Source organism: Pelobates fuscus, chromosome 5 (genome assembly GCF_036172605.1).
Source record: "Pelobates fuscus isolate aPelFus1 chromosome 5, aPelFus1.pri, whole genome shotgun sequence".
In the NCBI taxonomy this organism is placed as follows: Eukaryota; Metazoa; Chordata; class Amphibia; order Anura; family Pelobatidae; genus Pelobates; species Pelobates fuscus.
The window spans coordinates 27650881-27671913 of NC_086321.1; the positions used below are offsets into that span (position 1 = coordinate 27650881).

A 21033-nucleotide genomic window follows, 5' to 3' on the forward strand; every position below is an offset into this window, starting at 1 on the left:
AGAGCAGTGATACAGTGTATTAGTGACACAGTGTGTGCAGAGCAGTGATACAGTGTATTATTGACACAGTGTGTGCAGAGCAGTGATACAGTATATTAGTGACACAGTGTGTGCAGAGCAGTAATGATACAGTGTAATATTGACACAGTGTGTGCAGAGCAGTGATACAGTGTATTATTAACACAGTGTGTGCAGAGCAGTAATGATACAGTGTATTAATGAGTGTGTGCAGAGCAGTGATACAGTGTATTAGTGACACAGTGTGTGCAGAGCAGTAATGATACAGTGTATTATTGACACAGTGTGTGCAGAGCAGTGATACAGTGTATTATTGACACAGTGTGTGCAGAGCAGTAATGATACAGTGTATTATTGAGTGTGTGCAGAGCAGTAATGATACAGTGTATTAGTGACACAGTGTGTGCAGAGCAGTGATACAGTGTATTATTGACACAGTGTGTGCAGAGCAGTGATACAGTATATTAGTGACACAGTGTGTGCAGAGCAGTAATGATACAGTGTATTATTGACACAGTGTGTGCAGAGCAGTGATACAGTGTATTATTGACACAGTGTGTGCAGAGCAGTAATGATACAGTGTATTAATGAGTGTGTGCAGAGCAGTGATACAGTGTATTAGTGACACAGTGTGTGCAGAGCAGTGATACAGTATATTAGTGACACAGTGTGTGCAGAGCAGTGATACAGTGTATTATTGACACAGTGTGTGCAGAGCAGTGATACAGTGTATTATTGAGTGTGTACAGAGCAGTGATATCGTCTATTATTGTCACAGTGTGTGCAGAGCAGTGATACAGTGTATTATTGAGTGTGTGCAGAGCAGTAATGATACAGTGTATTATTGACACAGTGTGTGCAGAGCAGTGATACAGTGTATTATTGACACAGTGTGTGCAGAGCAGTGATACAGTGTATTATTGAGTGTGTGCAGAGCAGTGATATCGTCTATTATTGACACAGTGTGTGCAGAGCAGTGATACAGTGTATTATTGAGTGTGTGCAGAGCAGTAATGATACAGTGTATTATTGACACAGTGTGTGCAGAGCAGTGATACAGTGTATTATTGACACAGTGTGTGCAGAGCAGTGATACAGTGTATTATTGACACAGTGTGTGCAGAGCAGTGATACAGTGTATTTTTGTCACAGTGTGTGCAGAGCAGTAATGATACAGTGTATTATTGAGTGTGTGCAGAGCAGTGATACAGTGTATTATTGTCACAGTGTGTGCAGAGCAGTAATGATACAGTGTATTATTGAGTGTGTGCAGAGCAGTAATGATACAGTGTATTATTGTCACAGTGTGTGCAGAGCAGTAATGATACAGTGTATTATTGAGTGTGTGCAGAGCAGTGATACAGTATATTATTGTCACAGTGTGTGCAGAGCAGTGATACAGTATATTATTGAGTGTGTGCAGAGCAGTAATGATACAGTGTATTAGTGACACAGTGTGTGCAGAGCAGTGATACAGTGTATTAATGAGTTTGTGCAGAGCAGTGATACAGTATATTATTGTCACAGTGTGTGCAGAGCAGTAATGATACAGTGTATTATTGAGTGTGTGCAGAGCAGTAACGATACAGTGTATTAGTGAGTGTGTGCAGAGCAGCAATGATACAGTGTATTATTGAGTGTGTGCAGAGCAGTGATACAGTGTATTATTGAGTGTGTGCAGAGCAGCAACGATACAGTGTATTATTGAGTGTGTGCAGAGCAGTGATACAGTGTATTATTGAGTGTGTGCAGAGCAGTAATGATACAGTGTATTAGTGAGTGTGTGCAGAGCAGTAATGATACAGTGTATTATTGAGTGTGTGCAGAGCAGTGATACAGTGTATTATTGAGTGTGTGCAGAGCAGCAATGATACAGTGTATTATTGAGTGTGTGCAGAGCAGTGATACAGTGTATTATTGAGTGTGTGCAGAGCAGTAATGATACAGTGTATTATTGACACAGTGTGTGCAGAGCAGTAATGATACAGTGTATTATTGAGTGTGTGCAGAGCAGTGATACAGTGTATTATTGAGTGTGTGCAGAGCAGCAATGATACAGTGTATTATTGAGTGTGTGCAGAGCAGTGATACAGTGTATTATTGTCACAGTGTGTGCAGAGCAGTAATGATACAGTGTATTATTGAGTGTGTACAGAGCAGTGATATCGTCTATTATTGACACAGTGTGTGCAGAGCAGTGATACAGTGTATTATTGAGTGTGTGCAGAGCAGTAATGATACAGTGTATTATTGAGTGTGTTTGCAGAGCAGTGATACAGTGTATTATTGAGTGTGTGCAGAGCAGCAATGATACAGTGTATTATTGAGTGTGTGCAGAGCAGTGATACAGTGTATTATTGAGTGTGTGCAGAGCAGTATCTGTTGTGCATTCTGTGTGTGATGACTCTATTGCCTCCTGTAGGCGGTCCCTGCCTATTTCCTCCCACTGATCTCTCCCCGGGTACAGGACTGCCTGCATCCCTGCTTCCTATTTTAGCATCTCTCCTCCCTCAGGAGAACCCTATAGATTTAAGGCGATGGAAGATTGCTTGACGTAGCTTTGACGTGGTAATACTCATTTCCATTGAATCCAGAGAAGGTCTTTGCTATTTGTTTTCCAGCACAGACTCTACAAGACAGACCTGCTGTACTATCTGTTCACATAGCAACAAGGGGGGAAAGAAGAGGAATTCACATTCACTCCTGTCTGTTCTTAAAATATTGTACATATTGCACATATACCCACTGGAAATGGAAGGAAGATCTTCTCAGTACATGGTTTTGGTTTCTGTATTCTCCTGGTGCTGTATACTATGTGTAACTGGGGTAGAGAGACAATATGTCAATGAGTGGGCTGCAGAGGTTCCTGGGGGGTCTGAAGAAGCCAAACTGCTGGCCGAACAGTTGGCATATGATTACATTGGCCAGGTAAGTCTAAGTCTGTCTTGCAACTTTTTTTAATGTTAATCTGTCAGATGTACCTGTTGGGTTTGTACACCAATATCCACACAGAACATTTTCTGTATGTACTTAAATATCATGCGAGTGTGTGAGATCTCATGTGACCTGCTTACTCTATTCTGGGTCTATTAAGTAGTGACACAGAACACAGAGTAGCTGTTTATGTTTATTGGAATCTGGTTTTCTTGATAGATTGTTTGATAATCTGCATATCCTTTGCATGGAATTAAGCTTTGGAAAAACAAAACAAGTTTCAGGACCTAGTGGGAATTCATTCACTTAACTGTAATCTTTGGCAGAATTAAAAAGCCAGAGAAAAAAAATAGGCATAACTAGTTGAATTAGAAGATCCCTCTGCTTTTTGCAGCTCAGCTATTATGGTCTGAAATCTGTCTATTCTCTAGCATTCCTGGTTTACAGACTAAACCCTGTAGAATCCTGAATACTGGGGCAGAATTCTAGAATTTGCATTGTAAAAGGTACAGATTACACTGTAGTCAAAATGTAGCCCTCTCTCTTGTCATCCTCATCACTCATCAATGACACATTCTGGTGGGAGCATCAATAATTGAATTGCAGTAATTAAGGCACAACAATAAACATTTGTATGTTCCTATCATCTTGCTGCTGTGACTCATAAACCAGGGGGGCCTGTTACTATGTTGCAGAGCCTTAATAACATGTATTAAATCAGACAGGTGGTACTTGCACCTCTGATAGGGATCACTGGGTTCTTGAGTCATGAATAAAACTGATGTATGAAATATGTTTAGGGTTTTTGTAGACATCATATTGCCAGAGATCTGTCAGTATCGTTAATACTAATCTCCATAATTTGCATACAGAGCATAATATATATTTTTATAGTCAATATGGCAGTGTTATACAAACAGCCACAGCATTTCTTCATTGAACAGGACTGGATACGGATTTATTAACAGCTTGGAACACAGTACGGTATGTCCAGTAAAAAAGAATCAGGGTCACAGTTTGATATTAAATATGTGTCTGGTGTGGACCAATCACATATAATTAAGATAACGAAGGCGTGATGTAAACGGGACACGGGATTGGAGAAATACTGATTTAATGTACCAGTCGCATAGTGAATGGCACTCAATGCTACGTTTAAGCGTTTACGTTGTACAGCACTACAGAATATGTTGGCACTTCATAAATAATAATAATAGTAATTGTATTAGTTGCGGAGACAAGTGTGATCAATGGTTATAATTTAAAGTCATTTCATTACACTGGTGGAAACATGCAAACATTGGTGTAAGAATGGTAGCATTTAAACATAATATAGATTTTATTCCAAAATGAATATATATTATTAATACATTTATTATTTATATAGCGCCATGAGATTCTGTAGTGCTGTGCAATGGGTGGACTAACAAACATGTAATAGTAACCAGACAACTGGAGGTACAGGAACAAAGGGGTGGAGGGCCCTGCTCAATGAGCTTACATTCTAGAGGGAGTGGGGTGTAGTGACACAGAGGGTAAAAGTAGGGGTACGAAGTAGGTTGTTAGAAAAGCATTAATTGAGGGCTTAGTAGGTAATTTTTGACATAGCTATGTGATCTCTTTTACTCTCTTACTCCCTGAATGTCTCTTTTTGCCTCTCGGGTTTATTTAATGATCCGTGAATTGTAGTGAATTGAAAACCAAATTGCAAACTGTAACTAGGTGGCATTTAGCTATAGAGTGCTGTATTTTAGCAACTGATTTGGACAATCACAGAAATGGGACTTAGAAAGCAGCACTTTGGTTAAAATGAATTCAAAAACATATCAGGCTGCGCAGATTGCTGAATGTCTTTGACTTATGAAGGAGAGTGTTCAATAATCATTTTCTCATGTTACAGGTCGCCCCAAACTATTTACTGATGGTATTTACCAAAGCATGGAAAAAACGAAAAGAAAAACAAACAAACCGATTCAGCCATCTTGATGCTGATTTATTGACTGTTAACATGAAAACATCAGCTGTCAAAGAGCAGTCAATCAGTATCAAGCATGCTGTTCAGGAAAACCCCTGATGAGGCCACACAAATGATGCAACACTGGGAGGTTGTCATGTGACTGCCTTATCATCCAGTATACAGTATGCACAGCAGGTCATGAAACAATTAACTAAGGGACCCGCCATAATTATTGCCATCAGTGTGCATTAAGGTGTGGGTTAAAAATAATAAATGGGATAGCTCTGAGGATTTTCACTCTCCATATGTCTCTGTTTCCTGTGCAGAAAGAGCCCGTGAATTCCTCGTTTTAGATCCAACCATCCCACATATACTGAGCAGGGAGATCCCGAATCCCCCTGCCACTTATAGGGCCCTTACCCTCTAACTCCTAAAGTACTGTGCCATTACTGACGTGGTTTACTGTTAATAACAATAATAATGCCTAGTTAACTATCCATGAAGTCAACGTGAAGTTGGCACAAAGTGACGCTTAGTGTCGTTATCTCTTTGTATTCACTTGCATTAGGAAGGTTTTTGTATTTTTTTCTAAAATTTAAAAAAAATTCTTCTATGGGTAGATAACGTTATCAAAGTGGACTGCAAATACTGTTTGTACAAAACAATAAACAGTTTAAGCTCTGCACACAAACGTTTTCAGTTCCAGGCTTCAGGGATATTTAAAATGTTATTATCCAATATCCACCTCTTTATCTTAGCTGACATGCTCATGCAGCCCGGGCTAATATATAAAATATGGAGAGTGGAATGAAGCTTATGAGTAGAGTATCTGGACAGAAGATAAAGGGGTTAACCCATAGATCTGAATGGCAAAAAAAAAAACTGAACTGTCCAGTGACCTTAGGTATAATAAAATTTAACCTTTAATGAATTCTCAAGATAATAAGAGCTGGAGAGATATCAAGCTCTAAACGGACATAACATAGAAGAGGGAGAGAAAAAGAAAATCAATAAGGGTATAAGTCCCTACTAGGTTAATAAGTCTCTCGGACTGCAAATGCAGACTGGCACTAAATAGTTAAGCTGGAAGATGATATAGGGTCTCAATTTAGCAGTAACACGAAATCATCTAAACAGTGGTCTAATTCTAATAGGAGAGACATGCAGAGTGCTGGCTGAAACTCGAGCAGGGAAGCTCCCTGGAGAGTGTCGATTTAATGATAACACGTAACAGCCAGTACAACTGGAGACAAGATAGTAGTAGGGGCAGAAAAGGAAAAAATATATACATATAGATAGTCAGACAGGCTTAGCAAGAGATATAAATAGATAGATATTCTGTCTAAATCCCCAACGGGTATTGAGATATTCTGATAAATATCAAGTCTGGACCAAATAGATTGTCCAGAACGGGCAGATCTTTCAAATACCCTAAACTGGCCTGTACTAACTCTTAATAGTGCAACTTAGTAGGCTAGAAGTCCCTGCCTCTGCCTAACAACATCTGATAATGTGGTCAAGTTGTATATGAGCATAAACGTCCCCAAAATATAGATAGAGATAGGGAGAGCTGAGCGGAGCGTCTGACTGTGAGAGACCGCTAGTATAATACTAACAAATGCTGAATGACGAATCTACAATCAATAGGAGTCTAAAGAACCGCTAGTAAATACTGCAGAGATTTCTAAAGATTTCTAAAGATTTCTAAAGCTCAGCTAAACTAATCTAGCTCAGTGAGATAACACAGCTTGTCAAATTGAGCTACTCGAAGCAAAGCCCCGACGCGCGTTTCGCCTGTGAGCGGCTTTTCAAGGGGTGAATAAAATCCTCGTGTGTCCGATTATAAATGCACCCCCAGATGCATTGCGACCTTTGACAGTGGATGGGCCACCATGTCCAATATACTATCCAAAAACTGGCCAATATTACGCCATAATCCTATACTTCACAAACTACTACCAGAACTAACTGCCCGGCGAGCGGTTAATTTACAGGATATGCTTGTCCATAGCCACCTGGCATCCCCTCAGGCCACTCCAAATTGGCTTACCCAAACCAAAGGGACATACAGGTGCGGACACTGCAAAGCTTGCAAATACATTTCACCATCTAAATTAACTCAGTCTAATTGCTCTAAAATCACAGTTCACACCAATGCCCTTGTAAACTGTAGCACCACCAATATAATTTATTTGATAACGTGCGATTGTGGGCTACAATATATTGGTAAGACCTACCAGCAGTTTAGACGCAGAATCCTGCAACATATCGGCTCCATCAAAAACATTATCACCCCTACCCCAATTGCCAGACACATCCAGAATTTTCATAGTGGCAATGTAGACTGCTTGAAATTCCAAGCAATCGAAAAGCTTCTTCCTCACCCTAGAAAAGGGAATCTAAATCGACTTTTATTACAAAAGGAGTCACAATGGATCTATACATTCAAGACACTGACCCCTTGTGGCTTGAATGAAGAATATAACTATACCCCCTTCATTCATAAATAATGTCAGATCATTCACTGATGGCACATGTATATATAGGGATATTCCCTTATCACTTATAATTCTATTGACCTTGCACTAATTGGGTATTTTACCCCCGATTTCTCATTACTCTCTATTACTTTTCAGTAATCCATCTTGGAACCCACATATTTACCCTTATCTGCCATATTGGGTTCTGTAATGATGTATTGTACAGAATACCACCGCAGCTATTGATTAAACTGGGCTCGGGAAATGACATGTACTTCTGGAAAGCCCAACTTTATATGCTAGTCTGTACCTTTCAGGATTATCATCCGTATGGTCAGCATTCATCATGAGCCTTGACATTGCAGTAAAGTATGTGCCACTTCACCTCTAATACTAACAGTGCAACAGCCTTGCATCACTCAGCAGGCTTATCATGTTAACGACCAGGATATATCTGTATCAACTGGTACAGAAACTGTATCCAAGCACGTACCACTCTGCAACTATGCGATGTTGCAATTATCACTTTGTTATCACCATCTCTTTACTACTATAACGTTTAGTTTTTAGTTAGGGGACTTTTCATACCCTGTAATTAGTGTTGGGTTAGTAATCCATCGATCTTTTACTAATCCCTTAGGGTATTATTACACATCAAGCATATATCCCTATTTATGTATGGTCATAATTCAGGTTTTTCCATGTATAACCTTTTTATACTAATTGTCTGGGTTCCAATAATGATTCACCCAGCATGGTAGGAGTTAATCGGACCAAATTTTCGTTGCTCCTCCCACCAACCAATCAGGACGCTTGGCGCCCTATTTAAAATCGGACACACGAGGATTTTATTCACCCCTTGAAAAGCCGCTCACAGGCGAAACGCGCGTTGGGGCTTTGCTTCGTGTAGCTCAATTTGACAAGCTGTGTTATCTCACTGAGCTAGATTAGTTTAGCTGAGCTTTAGAAATCTTTAGAAATCTTTAGAAATCTCTGCAGTATTTAGACTCCTATTGATTGTAGATTCGTCATTCAGCATTTGTTAGTATTATACTAGCGGTCTCTCACAGTCAGACGCTCTGCTCAGCTCTCCCTATCTCTATCTATATTTTGGGGACGTTTATGCTCATATGCAACTTGACCACATTATCAGATGTTGCTAGGCAGAGGCAGGGACTTCTAGCCTACTAAGTTGCACTATTAAGAGTTAGTACATGCCAGTTTAGGGTATTTGAACGATCTGCCCGTTCTGGACAATCTATTTGGTCTAGACTTGATATTTATCAGAATATCTCAATACCCGTTGGGGATTTAGACAGAATATCTATCTATTTATACCTCTTGCTAAGCCTGTCTGACTATCTATATGTATATATTTTTTCCTTTTCTACCCCTACTACTATCTTGTCTCCAGTTGTACTGGCTGTTACTTGTTATTATTATATCGACACTCTCCAGTGAGCTTCCCTGCTCGAGTTTCAGCCAGCACTCTGCATGTCTCTCCTATTAGACTTAGACACTCTGTTTAGATGATTTCGTGTTACTGCTAAATTGAGACCCTATATCATCTTCCAGCTTAACTATTTAGTGCCAGTCTGCATTTGCAGTCCGAGAGACTTATTAACCTAGTAGGGACTTATACCCTTATCGATTTTCTTTTTCTCTCCCTCTTCTATGTTATGTCCGTTTAGAGCTTGATTTCTCTCCAGCTCTTATTATCTTGAGAATTCATTAAAAGTTACATTTTATTATACCTAAGGTTACTGGACAGTTAAGTTTTTTGTTTGCCGGGCTAATATATAGTTCAATAGACCACGCAGAAATTTAACGAAACCATAAGAGAAAAAAAAATGTTTCCCTATTATAATATAAAACGTTTTGAAGCTTCAGTGAAAAATATGAGGCTCATATTTATTGACCCCTTAATTTATTATTGTTATAATATTTAAGCATCAGGTAAAAGTTGCGTAAAAATGGCGTTTACAATTGTCCATATCTAATCAGCTACGCTGGCATGGAAAACATCAATATAGAAGAATAAATATAGCGGCTCCCTAGATGACATTAGACTTGTGCACAGACGCTTTTTAACTGGTATAAAACAAATTGATCCTTCTACGTCTAGGATTTACCTGTGGAGTCTCATCTTGATTGCATGGTTTATGGTATGGTGGTGTCTGAGTGTAAAGTACTTTTTACTTTTTACAAATATCATCTTTGTGCTTTCACGCAATAGTACAAAACTCTCCCAAAACTCGTTTCTGTGCAATGATATGTCAGAGATGTTGATTTCTTTGATCACTCTCGCCCATTATGAGAGGTGACTGATGGGAAATGGCAGCTTTGATAGGAGTAAACTGTTGAAAACTTTACATTTTGTCATCTTATGCCATAAATCTTCATTTACATAAGACAGGATATGTTAGAAGTCCTGATATGTTTTTGGCTGATATTGGTATAGTTCGTAGTGCTAGCTGGGAGTTAGGCCCACTAATCCCTAACCCAGATTTTCCCTAACTTTCTTTTTTCCTGGAACTTCCTGTACTCACCTTGCTATAGTGACACTTTTGTTTGGTATGGTTACTACACATTTCTTGCATCTGTTGTTCACTTGTGTCAACACTGAGTAAATATTGTTACGTTGTGTTATTGTACGACTAGATCTACGCCTATAGTCCAAAAACCTAAGTCACATGACATACCACATTACCAAAACTGAGCTGTGACCTGAATTAGCTTAGAAGTGCTCCCAAAATAACTGCACTTGTTGAAGGAATTAATTAATATTAATAAATGCATCTCCATTGCCTTAAAGAATACCCCCGACATCAAAACTACTTTATGTCAATTAAGTGGTTATGGTGTCCAGTGTCTCCCAGGTACCGTCTTACTTTACCATTTTCAAATGGTTTAACATTGTAACAGATTCCCCCAGGAGCCAGTCCGACTTCCTCTCTGAGAGTGCTCAGCAAATGTGGAATCATTTGTTCAAACAGCAGTGATAGGCTAAGCGTGTCAGCTGACGGTCTCTCAGTCTATCACTGGCCACCCGTAGCTTGTAATGTTTCAGAAAACATGTACATTAACATAAGTGTAATAGGGAAGGCCATATGGTTTAGAATCATTTATCCATAATTAGCTTTGCTAAGGGATTGGGGATTGTCAGATTAACATTGATTTCTTTAACATCTTAATAAATACTGTAACAATCTCAGTGTCATTAATCACTTGTGACATTCTGTACCGGACCAGTGTCTTTAGGGACTATACCTTACAGGGATACATTGATTGATAGTATGGTGGCTGTACACCTCTTCAACTCTCGTTGTCTAAGCTTTGCCACACATCTTAGTTTTTTACCATATTCTGAAACTTTATAAAAATACAGAATTAAATAAACGAGGCACAAAATGCGAATATTTCTTTCTGGGAAGCCAATGTAGGGACTGACAGAAGGGTGCGGCATGGGCGGTGCAGGCGGACAGGAAGATGAGCCTCGCCGCCGCATTCATTATGGACTGTAATGGCGCAAGTTGGGAGCACGTAATACCACTGAGAAGCGGATTACAGTAGTCAAAGCGAGAAAGGACAGTGGAATGGACCAATACCTTAGTCGCATCTGGCGTTAAGTAGGGGCGGATGCGCGCAATGTTTTTGAGATGGAAGCGGCAGGATTTGGTGATAGACTGAACATGAGGCTTGAAGGAGAGGTCAGAGTCAAAGAGAACACCTAGGCAGCGAGCCTGCATGGTGGAGCTGATGGTAGCACCGTTGACTTGGAGGGAGACAGACACAGGAGTAGCAACTCTTGAGGGAGGAAAGACCAGTGTGGCAGAACCACCCCCGCCACTTGTGCCTGGAGAGGACTGCTTGCCAGCCTCTTGCCCTGCGACTGTGGCCCTGGGATGTATTGCCCTTCTAGGAACTGATTTGGCCATGTTGTATTTTATTATGCTGCTACTGGCCTTTTAAGAACCATCTGGGGACATACTGTGGAGTTACTGGGTGGCCACCATTTCATGTATCAGAGGCACATGGTGAGAACAATGGATGAAGCACATGGTGAGAACAATGGATGGAGGCCATTTTAACTCACAGACACATTTTTTTCTACACGGTGCCATCTCGCCGGTATTTGGTGCACAAAGACATCGTGCAGTAGTTTTAAACTATACAACAGGGGACACATTATACAGTAATTAATTTTCATATAGCCTGTATATGTTCTGCGGAATCTGCATTAAACTGTATCTTACAAACTACTGAACGGATCTGGGTGAATATGTGGTTCACCCAGATCCCCCGGTTCCGAGGATATATTTTTATGGGGTTATTGCATGTTTTGGGGTCCTTGTGATATGTTTTATAAAACTGTATTTATCTGCCTGTGATAATTATATTACCCATTGTGTTCAGTAATCATATCACAGGCAGACGGGAAGGATTTTACGTGGGAGTGTCTGTGTGTGTTGTACGGATTGATTGGTTGTATTTCAAAACCCTGTGGGCAGTACTATGTTTGTGGATTGTGGAAAAAAGAGGCTGTATGTGCCGGTACAGTCAGTTCTGCTTGACCCTCAAAACAAAGTGTCGTCTCGTTATTGGGGGAATTGGATTGTATGCTGATTGCCAGGAGTGTAAGCTGATTGTATGCTTTTCCTGTTCAGCTCTTTACAGCATTCATATGCTTAAGAGCATTTGTATGCTTCTCCGGTTCGGTGGTTGTGGTGTCTGCTGCAGTGCTTGGAGTCCTCAGGAAGTGATAGGAGCATCCTTCAACGGAGGTACCCAGTCGGGGTGCCAGGTGATCCGTTACAACCAGAATTTCAATTTGATCAAGCTGAGTTTAAGGAAATGGGCAGCCATCCAGTTAGAAACAGCAGAGAGGCAGTCAGAGACACTAGTCAAGAGGGACAGGGAGAGATCAGGAGAGGACAGATAGATTTGCGTGTCATCCGCATAGAAATTATATTGGAAGCCAAAGGAGCTAATGAGTTTACCAAGGGAGGCAGTATAGATAGAGAACAGTAGGGTACCAAGGACTGAACCTTGGGGGACACCAACAGAGAGGAGTTGGGGAGAAGAAACAGAGCCAGAGAAAGAAACACTGAGAGAGTGCTGAGAGAGGAAGCTGTTGATGATCAACAGTGTCAAAAGTCACAGACAGGTCAAGGAGAATTAGAATTGAGTAGTGACTACGAGATTTTGCAGCGAGTAGATCATTGGATACTTTGGTCAGTGCCGTTTCCACAGAGTGCTTAGCGCGGAAACCAGAGTGAAGCGGGTCTAGCAGAGAGTTGGACTCGAGGAAGTCTGTCAATCTCGCATACACAATTCTTTGAAGGATCTTGGATGCAAAAGGCCAGTATTAAAAGAAGCATTATGTAATAACATCAGAATCATATTCCAAACTGGCTTTTGAGCCCCCCCATTTTACACGGTTTATAGCATGCTACAGAACAAAAACTGTCCCCAGTTTACCTTGACATGTTAGTCACGTTTACATCACCATTGTCGTGAGCTAAGCTGTAAATAGAAGACATCTTATGAACTAACTAAATGATATTGAACGTTTAACATAAAATCCCTCATTAAAACAGAATTGATTTGAAAAGCAATTTTTTTTTATTTTAGAATTCCCCTGTCAACCTTGGTGTTTTAGTAAATAAACCTTATAATTAAACAAATGGAGTCTAAAATAAATTAAAAGAATGAGTTTATTGAAAATGTGGATTAAACCGTTCCTTGCTCTTAAAACATTTGATGTGGGGGTTTAAACAGAACCAAGGCAGTGTGTTTGTGAGCCCAGGAAGGCAGATTTGATCTGAAAATGGTTTAATTATTTTATTTATTTTTTTTATCTCAAGGACTTTCATTGCTATTAAATTTGTTACGGATATTTTATATGCCACATTTTATATGGAAAATAGGATATTTTAATAATATGACATATTGAGGTAATGAAACCAATTAGCTAATAATAAAGATTAATTCGCTGTGGCATGACTCATCCATCTTTTGTGAATAAAGTCCAGCATTGCCAATTAAATGTCTCCTTTCTCATAAACTCTGACGTCAGAGTAACCAGGAATAAGTAATTGGCTTCATGCGAACACCGGAGCAATCTCTCACTGCATTCCCTGCTGCAGGGTAGCTATAGAGTAAATAAGGGCCATGCAAGCCAGTCATTATTTAGCGTTTCTCAAGCAACACACGTAGTCTCTTCTGTGACCACTGTATAGCTCACAAAATGTGTTTGTTGTGTAATTACAGTCAAAAGGCTATCGCTCCTTTAATGTGATAGCTTCAGTGGGAGAACATGCATGCGGAAAAGCTATGAGTCATCTAATACTCCGTAGATTATTTTCAGAGAAAAGGCAGTGTTTACTTTGCTGCCTAGTAACACCTCTAGTGGCAGTCACTCGGACGGCCACTAGAGGTGCTTCCTATCTTAGTGCTGAGTGCAGCACCTTAGTTTGGCATTTCCACGCTCTGAACGCTCCCCATAGAATACATTGATTCAATACATCTCTAGGATGAAATGCTTTGTAAAATCAAGTAACGTTTACTGATACTCATTTTTTGCACACATGTTTTTTTAAAAGGTTTTAGGGATCTAGATACATTCGTCTTGGTCGATTGGCTGGCTTCTTTAAATGTAGAAGTTGTGTTGGGTGCTTCCTAATTAAAATGTATTTTTTTTTTTACATTTTGAGGTGTTGATAATTATATTGGACCAGGAGCTTGGGCTATCTATCTATCTATCTATCTATCTATCTCTATCTCTCTCTATCTCTCTCTGTTAGTCTGTCTTTTGGTGTGTCTATCTATCTATCTATCTATCTATCTCTGTTAGTCTGTCTTTTGGTGTGTCTATCTATCTTTCTGTCTATCTATCTGTCTGTCTGTCTGTCTCTCTAGATCTGCATTCTGTTTTGGTGGAAAAAATAGATATTAGTAATAAAATCATCATAAAAATAAATTAATGAAGAGAGAACAGTATGTTAGAAGAGTTTTAGAGGAAACTAGCAAATTATCATTTTAAACCACTCAGTTTTTTTTTTTACTACAGTGAGAATTCCAATTGAATTCAAAGAGAATTTCAAATTTAAGGCGACAGTAGCCGAATTGGCAGCATAGCTTCACTTCGAATTCTCACTTTTGTGAATACCCCTCCTTGTTTTGTGTGGTGTTTCATTGCTTGTATAACATTGCACTGAGATACTGTGTTCATGAAACTTTGTAAGGTAAAACTACATTAAAGATAAGGTAAAAATACACGTAGTACTTTAGTGACAAAAATACAAGGGCAAATCCTTAATTCACTCAGATGGTTTACAAGAAGAAAAACTACCACAACAAGAGAACATAGTCTTAAATTAGAGGGGAACAGATTTAAAAATAATTTCAGAGAGTATTAGTTTACTGAGAGGGTAGTGGATGCATGGAATAGCCTTCCACCTGAAGTGGTAGAGGTTAACGCAGTAAAGGAGTTTAAGCATGCGTGGGATAGGCATAAGGCTAGCCTAACTATAAGATAAGGCCAGGGACTAATGGAAGTATTTAGAAAATTGGGCAGACTAGATGGGCCGAATGGATCTTATCTGCCGTCACATTCTTTGTTTCTATGCCACTCGTGGTAATCATTTGTCATTGCACATCTTCTAAAACATTTGCTATGTGATAGTCATAGCAATATACCCTAAACAATGGTAAAGATGTTAGAGGAATGTAGGGTCCTTTACGATAATTGCAGGAATACAGATGTTTTTAGTAGTTATTTGGAAATTGCTGTTTGGGAGTCTCAAGAATCTTTGCTGCATTTAAAAAAAAAAAGTGTCTCTTTTAATCATTGTAACAATTAATATTTCCTATAGATTGGATCACTTGAAAATCACTTCTTATTCAGACACAGAGATCACCCGAGAAGATCTCGAAGAAGTGCTCTGCGAATCACGAAAAGACTCTTAGACGATGAGCGAGTAAGTGTAATATTTCACAAACACAATAATTGTACGGTGATAGCGATCTCTCCTAAAGTATAAAATGGCTGAAGAGGGACACTTTCAGTTTGGTGGTGTGACTGGAGGGTTGTTAAACTAGTCTATTCCAGGACATTTTTTCTACTGTGCAAATGTTGACCGTGTGCTTTTTGCATGATCTGTGGTGTTTGTTATCAGCAGTTTTTTCCATGAAGTGTAACATGGATTAAAAGGTCTAACAGCAAATTCTTTGGTTGACAAAAAAATGACACGAGTTGCTCAGAAAAGGCTATTTTGTCAGCAACAAAAAGGACGCAAATTTTGATCTCTGTTCTTTACTGTTTTTATGCCGAATGACCCACTAAGCTCAGAGAGTGTGCCCAGTAAATGTGGCATTAGCCCAGTGTACCCAACATGTTTCAAAATGCATAGAAACGAGTTCTACCTTGCCGGGTAATCCATAAAGTCATTGGGCAAATACCTCCACAAATTTGGTAGTACTTTATTGCAGATTTTGCATCAAGCACACATAGCTTGACAGCATAAACGCAATATGCATAAAGTCCATGCTACACGTCAGACAAAAAAAAGGTAATGCCATGATTTTTACAACAAATTGGCTCCTTATTTGTTTCATAACCTACTGAGAGCTATTTATTTGACTGATAATGTCATTTAGAAAAGGAATGTTATGTACAGCATCTTATTTCAAAGCACTTTTGTTATCGTTTGAAAAAATATTACTGTGATTTTTTACCACACTAACATTAGGAAAGAGTAGTATTGGCAAAAAGTAACCATCCTTACTAAGTAGGGACATTCGGGATGCATACGAACATTCACTGTATGCACAAATTGTTCCAAGCACCATAGTGACCTACAACCATCTCACTAGCTGCTCCTTTGAACAAACTCGATGTTTGATCCTGTGATACCTGTTCGGCTTCAAGTTGTCAGTTTGATTTTAGTTTTTAATTCAGCATAGTCTTTTTGACTATTTTGGGTCAGTTAGCTATAACACTAACAAATACTCTGCAGGCATTTCATTTCTGAGTTAGGTGCCCACGAAGCACGGAGAGTACAGCTGTAAGCTAGCTTAGACGATCAGTGCACGGACAGGTGCCCTTTGAAGCACGGAGAGTATAGCTGTAAGCTAGCTAAGACAATGAGGGCACGGACAGGTGCCTCGAAGCACGGAGAGTAGTGATCTCCCGAACTGTTTGCCAGCGAATAGTTCCTGGCGAACATCGCTTGTTCGCGTTCACCACGGATGGCGAACACATGCGCTGTTCGGTCCGCCCCCTATTCGTCATCATTGAGTAAACTTTGACCCTGTACCTCACAGTCAGAAGACACATTCCAGCAAATCAGCAGCAGACCCTCCCTCCCAGACCCTACCACCTCCTGGGCAGCATCTATTTTACATTAATTGTCAAGCTGCATTCTTAGTGAGAGTAGGGACAGTGTAGCTGCTGCTGATTTGCTGTCCACTACAGTCCTGAAGGACTCATCTGATCTCTGCTGTAAGGACAGGACCCCAAAAAGCCATTTTTAGGGCTAGAACATCAGTCTGCTTTTTTTTTTCTGTGTAATGTAATTGCAGTTGCCTGCCTGCCAGCCTGTGTGTCAGGCTCACAGCATATACCGTGCCCACTTGCCCAGTGCCACCACTCACTCACTGGTGTCACAATAGCTTGCATTTAAAAAAAACAAAAACTTTTTTGACTGTAATATAATTGCAGTCAGTTTCCTTCACTAGTGTGCGTTTCAGGGCCTGCCCAGTGCCACCACTGACTCACTGGTGTCGCAATAGCTTGCATTTAACAAAAAAAAGCTTTTTGGACTGTAATATAATAGCAGCCAGTTTCCTTCACTAGTGTGCATTTCAGGGCCTGCCAGGGCACAGTGTCACACCAGTGCAACTCATATCTGGTGTAACAGTAGTGTACATTTTTTTAAAAAAAAATACAATTTTCACTGTAATAGATTGAATAGCAGTTAGTTGTCTGCCAGCGTGTGTGTCAGGCTCACAGCGTATACTGTGCCCACTTGCCCAGTGCCACCACTCACTCACTGGTGTCCCAATAGCTTGCATTTAAAAAAACTAAACTTTTTTGACTGTAATACAATAGCAGTCAGTTTCCTTCACTAGTGTGCGTTTCAGGGCCTGCCCAGTGCCACCACTCACTCATATCTGGTGTCACAATAGCTTACATTTAAAAAAACAAAACCTTTTTGGACTGTAATATAATAGCAGTCAGTTTCCTTCACGAGTGGAAACTCATATCTGGTGTAACAGTAGTGTACATTTTTTACAAAAAATAAAATTTTGACTGTAATAGATTGAATAGCAGTTAGTTGTCTGCCAGCGTGTGTGTCAGGCTCACAGCGTATTCTGTGCCCACTTGCCCAGTGCCACCACTCATATCTGGTGTCACAATAGCTTGCATTTAACAAAAAAAAACTTTTTGGACTCTAATATAATAGCAGTCAGTTTCCTTCACGAGTGTGCGTTTCAGGGCCTGCCCAGTGCCACCACTCACTCGTATCTGGTGTCCCAATAGCTTGCATTTAAAAAAACTAAACTTTTTGGACTGTATATAATAGCAGTCAGTTTCCTTCACGAGTGTGCGTTTCAGGGCCTGCCAGGGCACAATGTCACACTAGTGCCACTCATATCTGTTGTCACAGTAGCTTGCACGCATAGTACCACTAATCGAAAAAAAATGACAGGCAGAGGCAGGCCACCCCGCAGGGGCCGTCGTGGTGCTGTGATTCCCTTTGGCCCTAGAATAATGCCCAGTGTTCAGAGGCCACATACCCTGAACTTGAAAAGTTCTGAGGACATAGTTGACTGGCTAACACAGGACACCCAATCTTCTACAGCTTCCGCTCGGAACCTCGACGCACCATCCTCCTCCAGCTTAGCTTTGGGCACCTCTCAAGTTACCACTCGCCCGCCTGCCGCCACCACGAACACTAGCACCACAGCCGCTTCACTTGGTATGTCAGAGTAGTTATTTACACATCAGTTGGAAGAAATGAATGATGCGCAACCATTATTGCCAGAGGATGTAGATAACATGGATATGTCTCAGTCAGGCAGCATTACACACGTACGGTGTGATGATGACAATGTTGTACCCACTGCTGCTTCCTTTGCTGAGTTGTCAGATACAAGTGAAGCGGTTGATGATGAGGATGCGTCCGTGGATGTCACATGGGTGCCCGCTAGAAGAGAAGAAGAACAGGGGGAAAGTTCAGATGGGGAGACAGAGAGGAGGAGGAGGAGACGAGTTGGAAGCAAGGCGAGGTCGTCGCAAGGAGCTAGTGGCACAGTCAGACAGCATGCATCGGCACCCGGGGTCAGCCAGACAGCACACCAATCAACGCATGCTGTTGCCACCACCAGAATGCCGTCATTGCAGAGCTCAGCAGTGTGGCATTTTTTTTGTGTGTCTGCCTCTGACAACAGCGATGCCATTTGCAACCTGTGCCAAAAGAAACTGAGTCGTGGGAAGTCCAACACCCACCTAGGTACAACTGCTTTGCGAAGGCACATGATCGCACATCACAAACGCCTATGGGATCAACACGTGAGTACAAGCAGCACACAAACTCAAAGCCGCCATCCTCCTCCTGGTCCAGCATCTTCAGCCACGTTAACCACTGCTGTTCTCCTTGCCCTCTCTCAACCATCCGCCCCTCCGTCTCTCGCCTTGAGCAGTTCCTGCTCATCTGCCCACAGTCAGGTGTCTGTCAAGGACATGTTTGAGTCTAAGAAGCCAATGTCACAAAGTCACCCCCTTGCCCGGCGTCTGACAGCTGGCTTGACTAAACTCTTAGCCCGCCAGCTTTTACCATACAAGCTGGTGGAGTCTGAGGCGTTCAAAAAATTTGTAGCTATTGGGACACCGCAGTGGAAGGTACCCGGACGAAATTTCTTTGCACAAAAGGCAATCCCCAACCTGTACTCGATTGTGCAAAAGCCTGGTCTGCAAAGCATGGTCAGGGCAGGTATATCACCTACACTGCGCATTGGGTAAACCTGCTGACGGCTGCCAAGCATGGAATGCGTGGCTCTGCAGAGGAGTTGGTGACACCGCCACGACTTGCAGGCAGGCCTGCTGCCACCTCCTCTACTCCTCTACTCCTCCTACTCCATCGTCTTCCATAACCTCCTCGGCTGAGCATCTTGCTCCACATCAATGGCACCCCCCAGCTCCCCAGGTACTGTTCCACATCTCGGATACGGCAGTGTCTTGGGGTTGATTGCATGAAAGCAGAGAGTCACACTGGACCAGCACTCCTGTCCGCCCTGAACGCACAGGTGGATCAGTGGCTGACTCCGCACCAACTGGAGATCGGCAAAGTGGTTTGTGACGATGGAAGAAATTTGTTGGCGGCATTGCATTTGGGCAAGTTGACACATGTGCCGTGCATGGCACATGTGTGTAATCTGATCGTACAACACTTTGTGCATAAGTACCCAAGCTTACAGGACGTCCTTAAGCAGGCCAGGAAGGTGTGTGGCCCTTTCAGGCGTTCCTACACGGCCATGGCGCACTTTTCCGATATCCAGCGGCGAAACAACATGCCAGTGAGGCGCTTGATTTGCGACAGCCCGACACGTTGGAATTCAACACTCCTAATGTTCGACCACCTGCTCCAACAAGAAAAAGCCGTTAACGAGTATTTGTATGACCGGGGTGGTAGGACAGCCTCTGCGGAGCTGGGATTTTTTTGGCCACGTTACTGGACGCTCATGCGCAATGCCTGTAGGCTCATGCGTCCTTTTGAGAGGGTGACAAATCGAGTCAGTCGCACCGAAGGCACCATCAGCGACATCATACCATTTGTTTTCTTCCTGGAGCGTGCCCTGCGAAGAGTGCTGGATCAGGCCGTAGATGAGCGTGAAGAGGAAGAATTGTGGTCACCATCACCATCAGAAACAGCCTTATCAGCATCGCTTGCTGGACCTGCGGCAACGCTGGAAGAGGATTGTGAGGAAGAGGAGTCAGAGGAGGAATGTGGCTTTGAGGAGGAGGAGGAAGACCAACCATAACAGGCATCCCAGGGTGCTCGTTGTCACCTATCTGGTACCCGTGGTGTTGTACGTGGCTGGGGGGAAGAACATACCTTCAGAGAGATCACTGAGGACGAGGAACAGGACATGAGTAGCTCCGCATCCAACCTTGTGCAAATGGGGTCTTTCATGCTGTCGTGCCTGTTGAGGAACCCTCGTATAAAAAGGCTGAAGGAGAACGACCTGTACTGGGTGTCCACGCTACTAGACCCCCGGTATAAGCAGAAAGTGCCTGAAATGTTACCGAATTATGGCAAGTCAGAAAGGATGCAGCAGTTACAAAATCAATTAAAAAGTATGCTTTACACAGCGTATAAGGGTGATGTCACAGCACAAGGGGAATCTAACAGGGGAAGAGGTGAAAGTAATCCTCCTCCTCCCACAACCACGCTGGCAAGGACAGGACGCTTTACAGACGTGTTGTTGATGGAGGACATGCGGAGCTTTTTAAGTCCTACGCATCGCCACAGCCCTTCGGGGTACACCCTCAGAGAACGACTCGACCGACAGGTTGCAGACTACCTCGCCTTAACTGCAGATATTCGACACTCTGAGGAGCGATGAACCCCTTGACTA

The 21033-nt window shown here is 41.6% G+C and overlaps 1 protein-coding gene across 1 annotated transcript in view; it reads left to right on the forward strand.

The window, feature by feature from the left end:
* Window positions 1-2529: 2529 nt before the first annotated feature.
* Window positions 2530-21033, forward strand: part of PCSK1 (proprotein convertase subtilisin/kexin type 1) — a 61801-nt gene continuing 43297 nt past the window's right edge. The window contains exons 1-2 of the mRNA XM_063453673.1: window positions 2530-2946; window positions 15267-15371. Of these exons, the coding sequence (XP_063309743.1) occupies window positions 2770-2946; window positions 15267-15371 (282 nt within the window). The 5' untranslated portion in view covers window positions 2530-2769. The remainder of the gene's footprint in view (window positions 2947-15266; window positions 15372-21033) is intronic.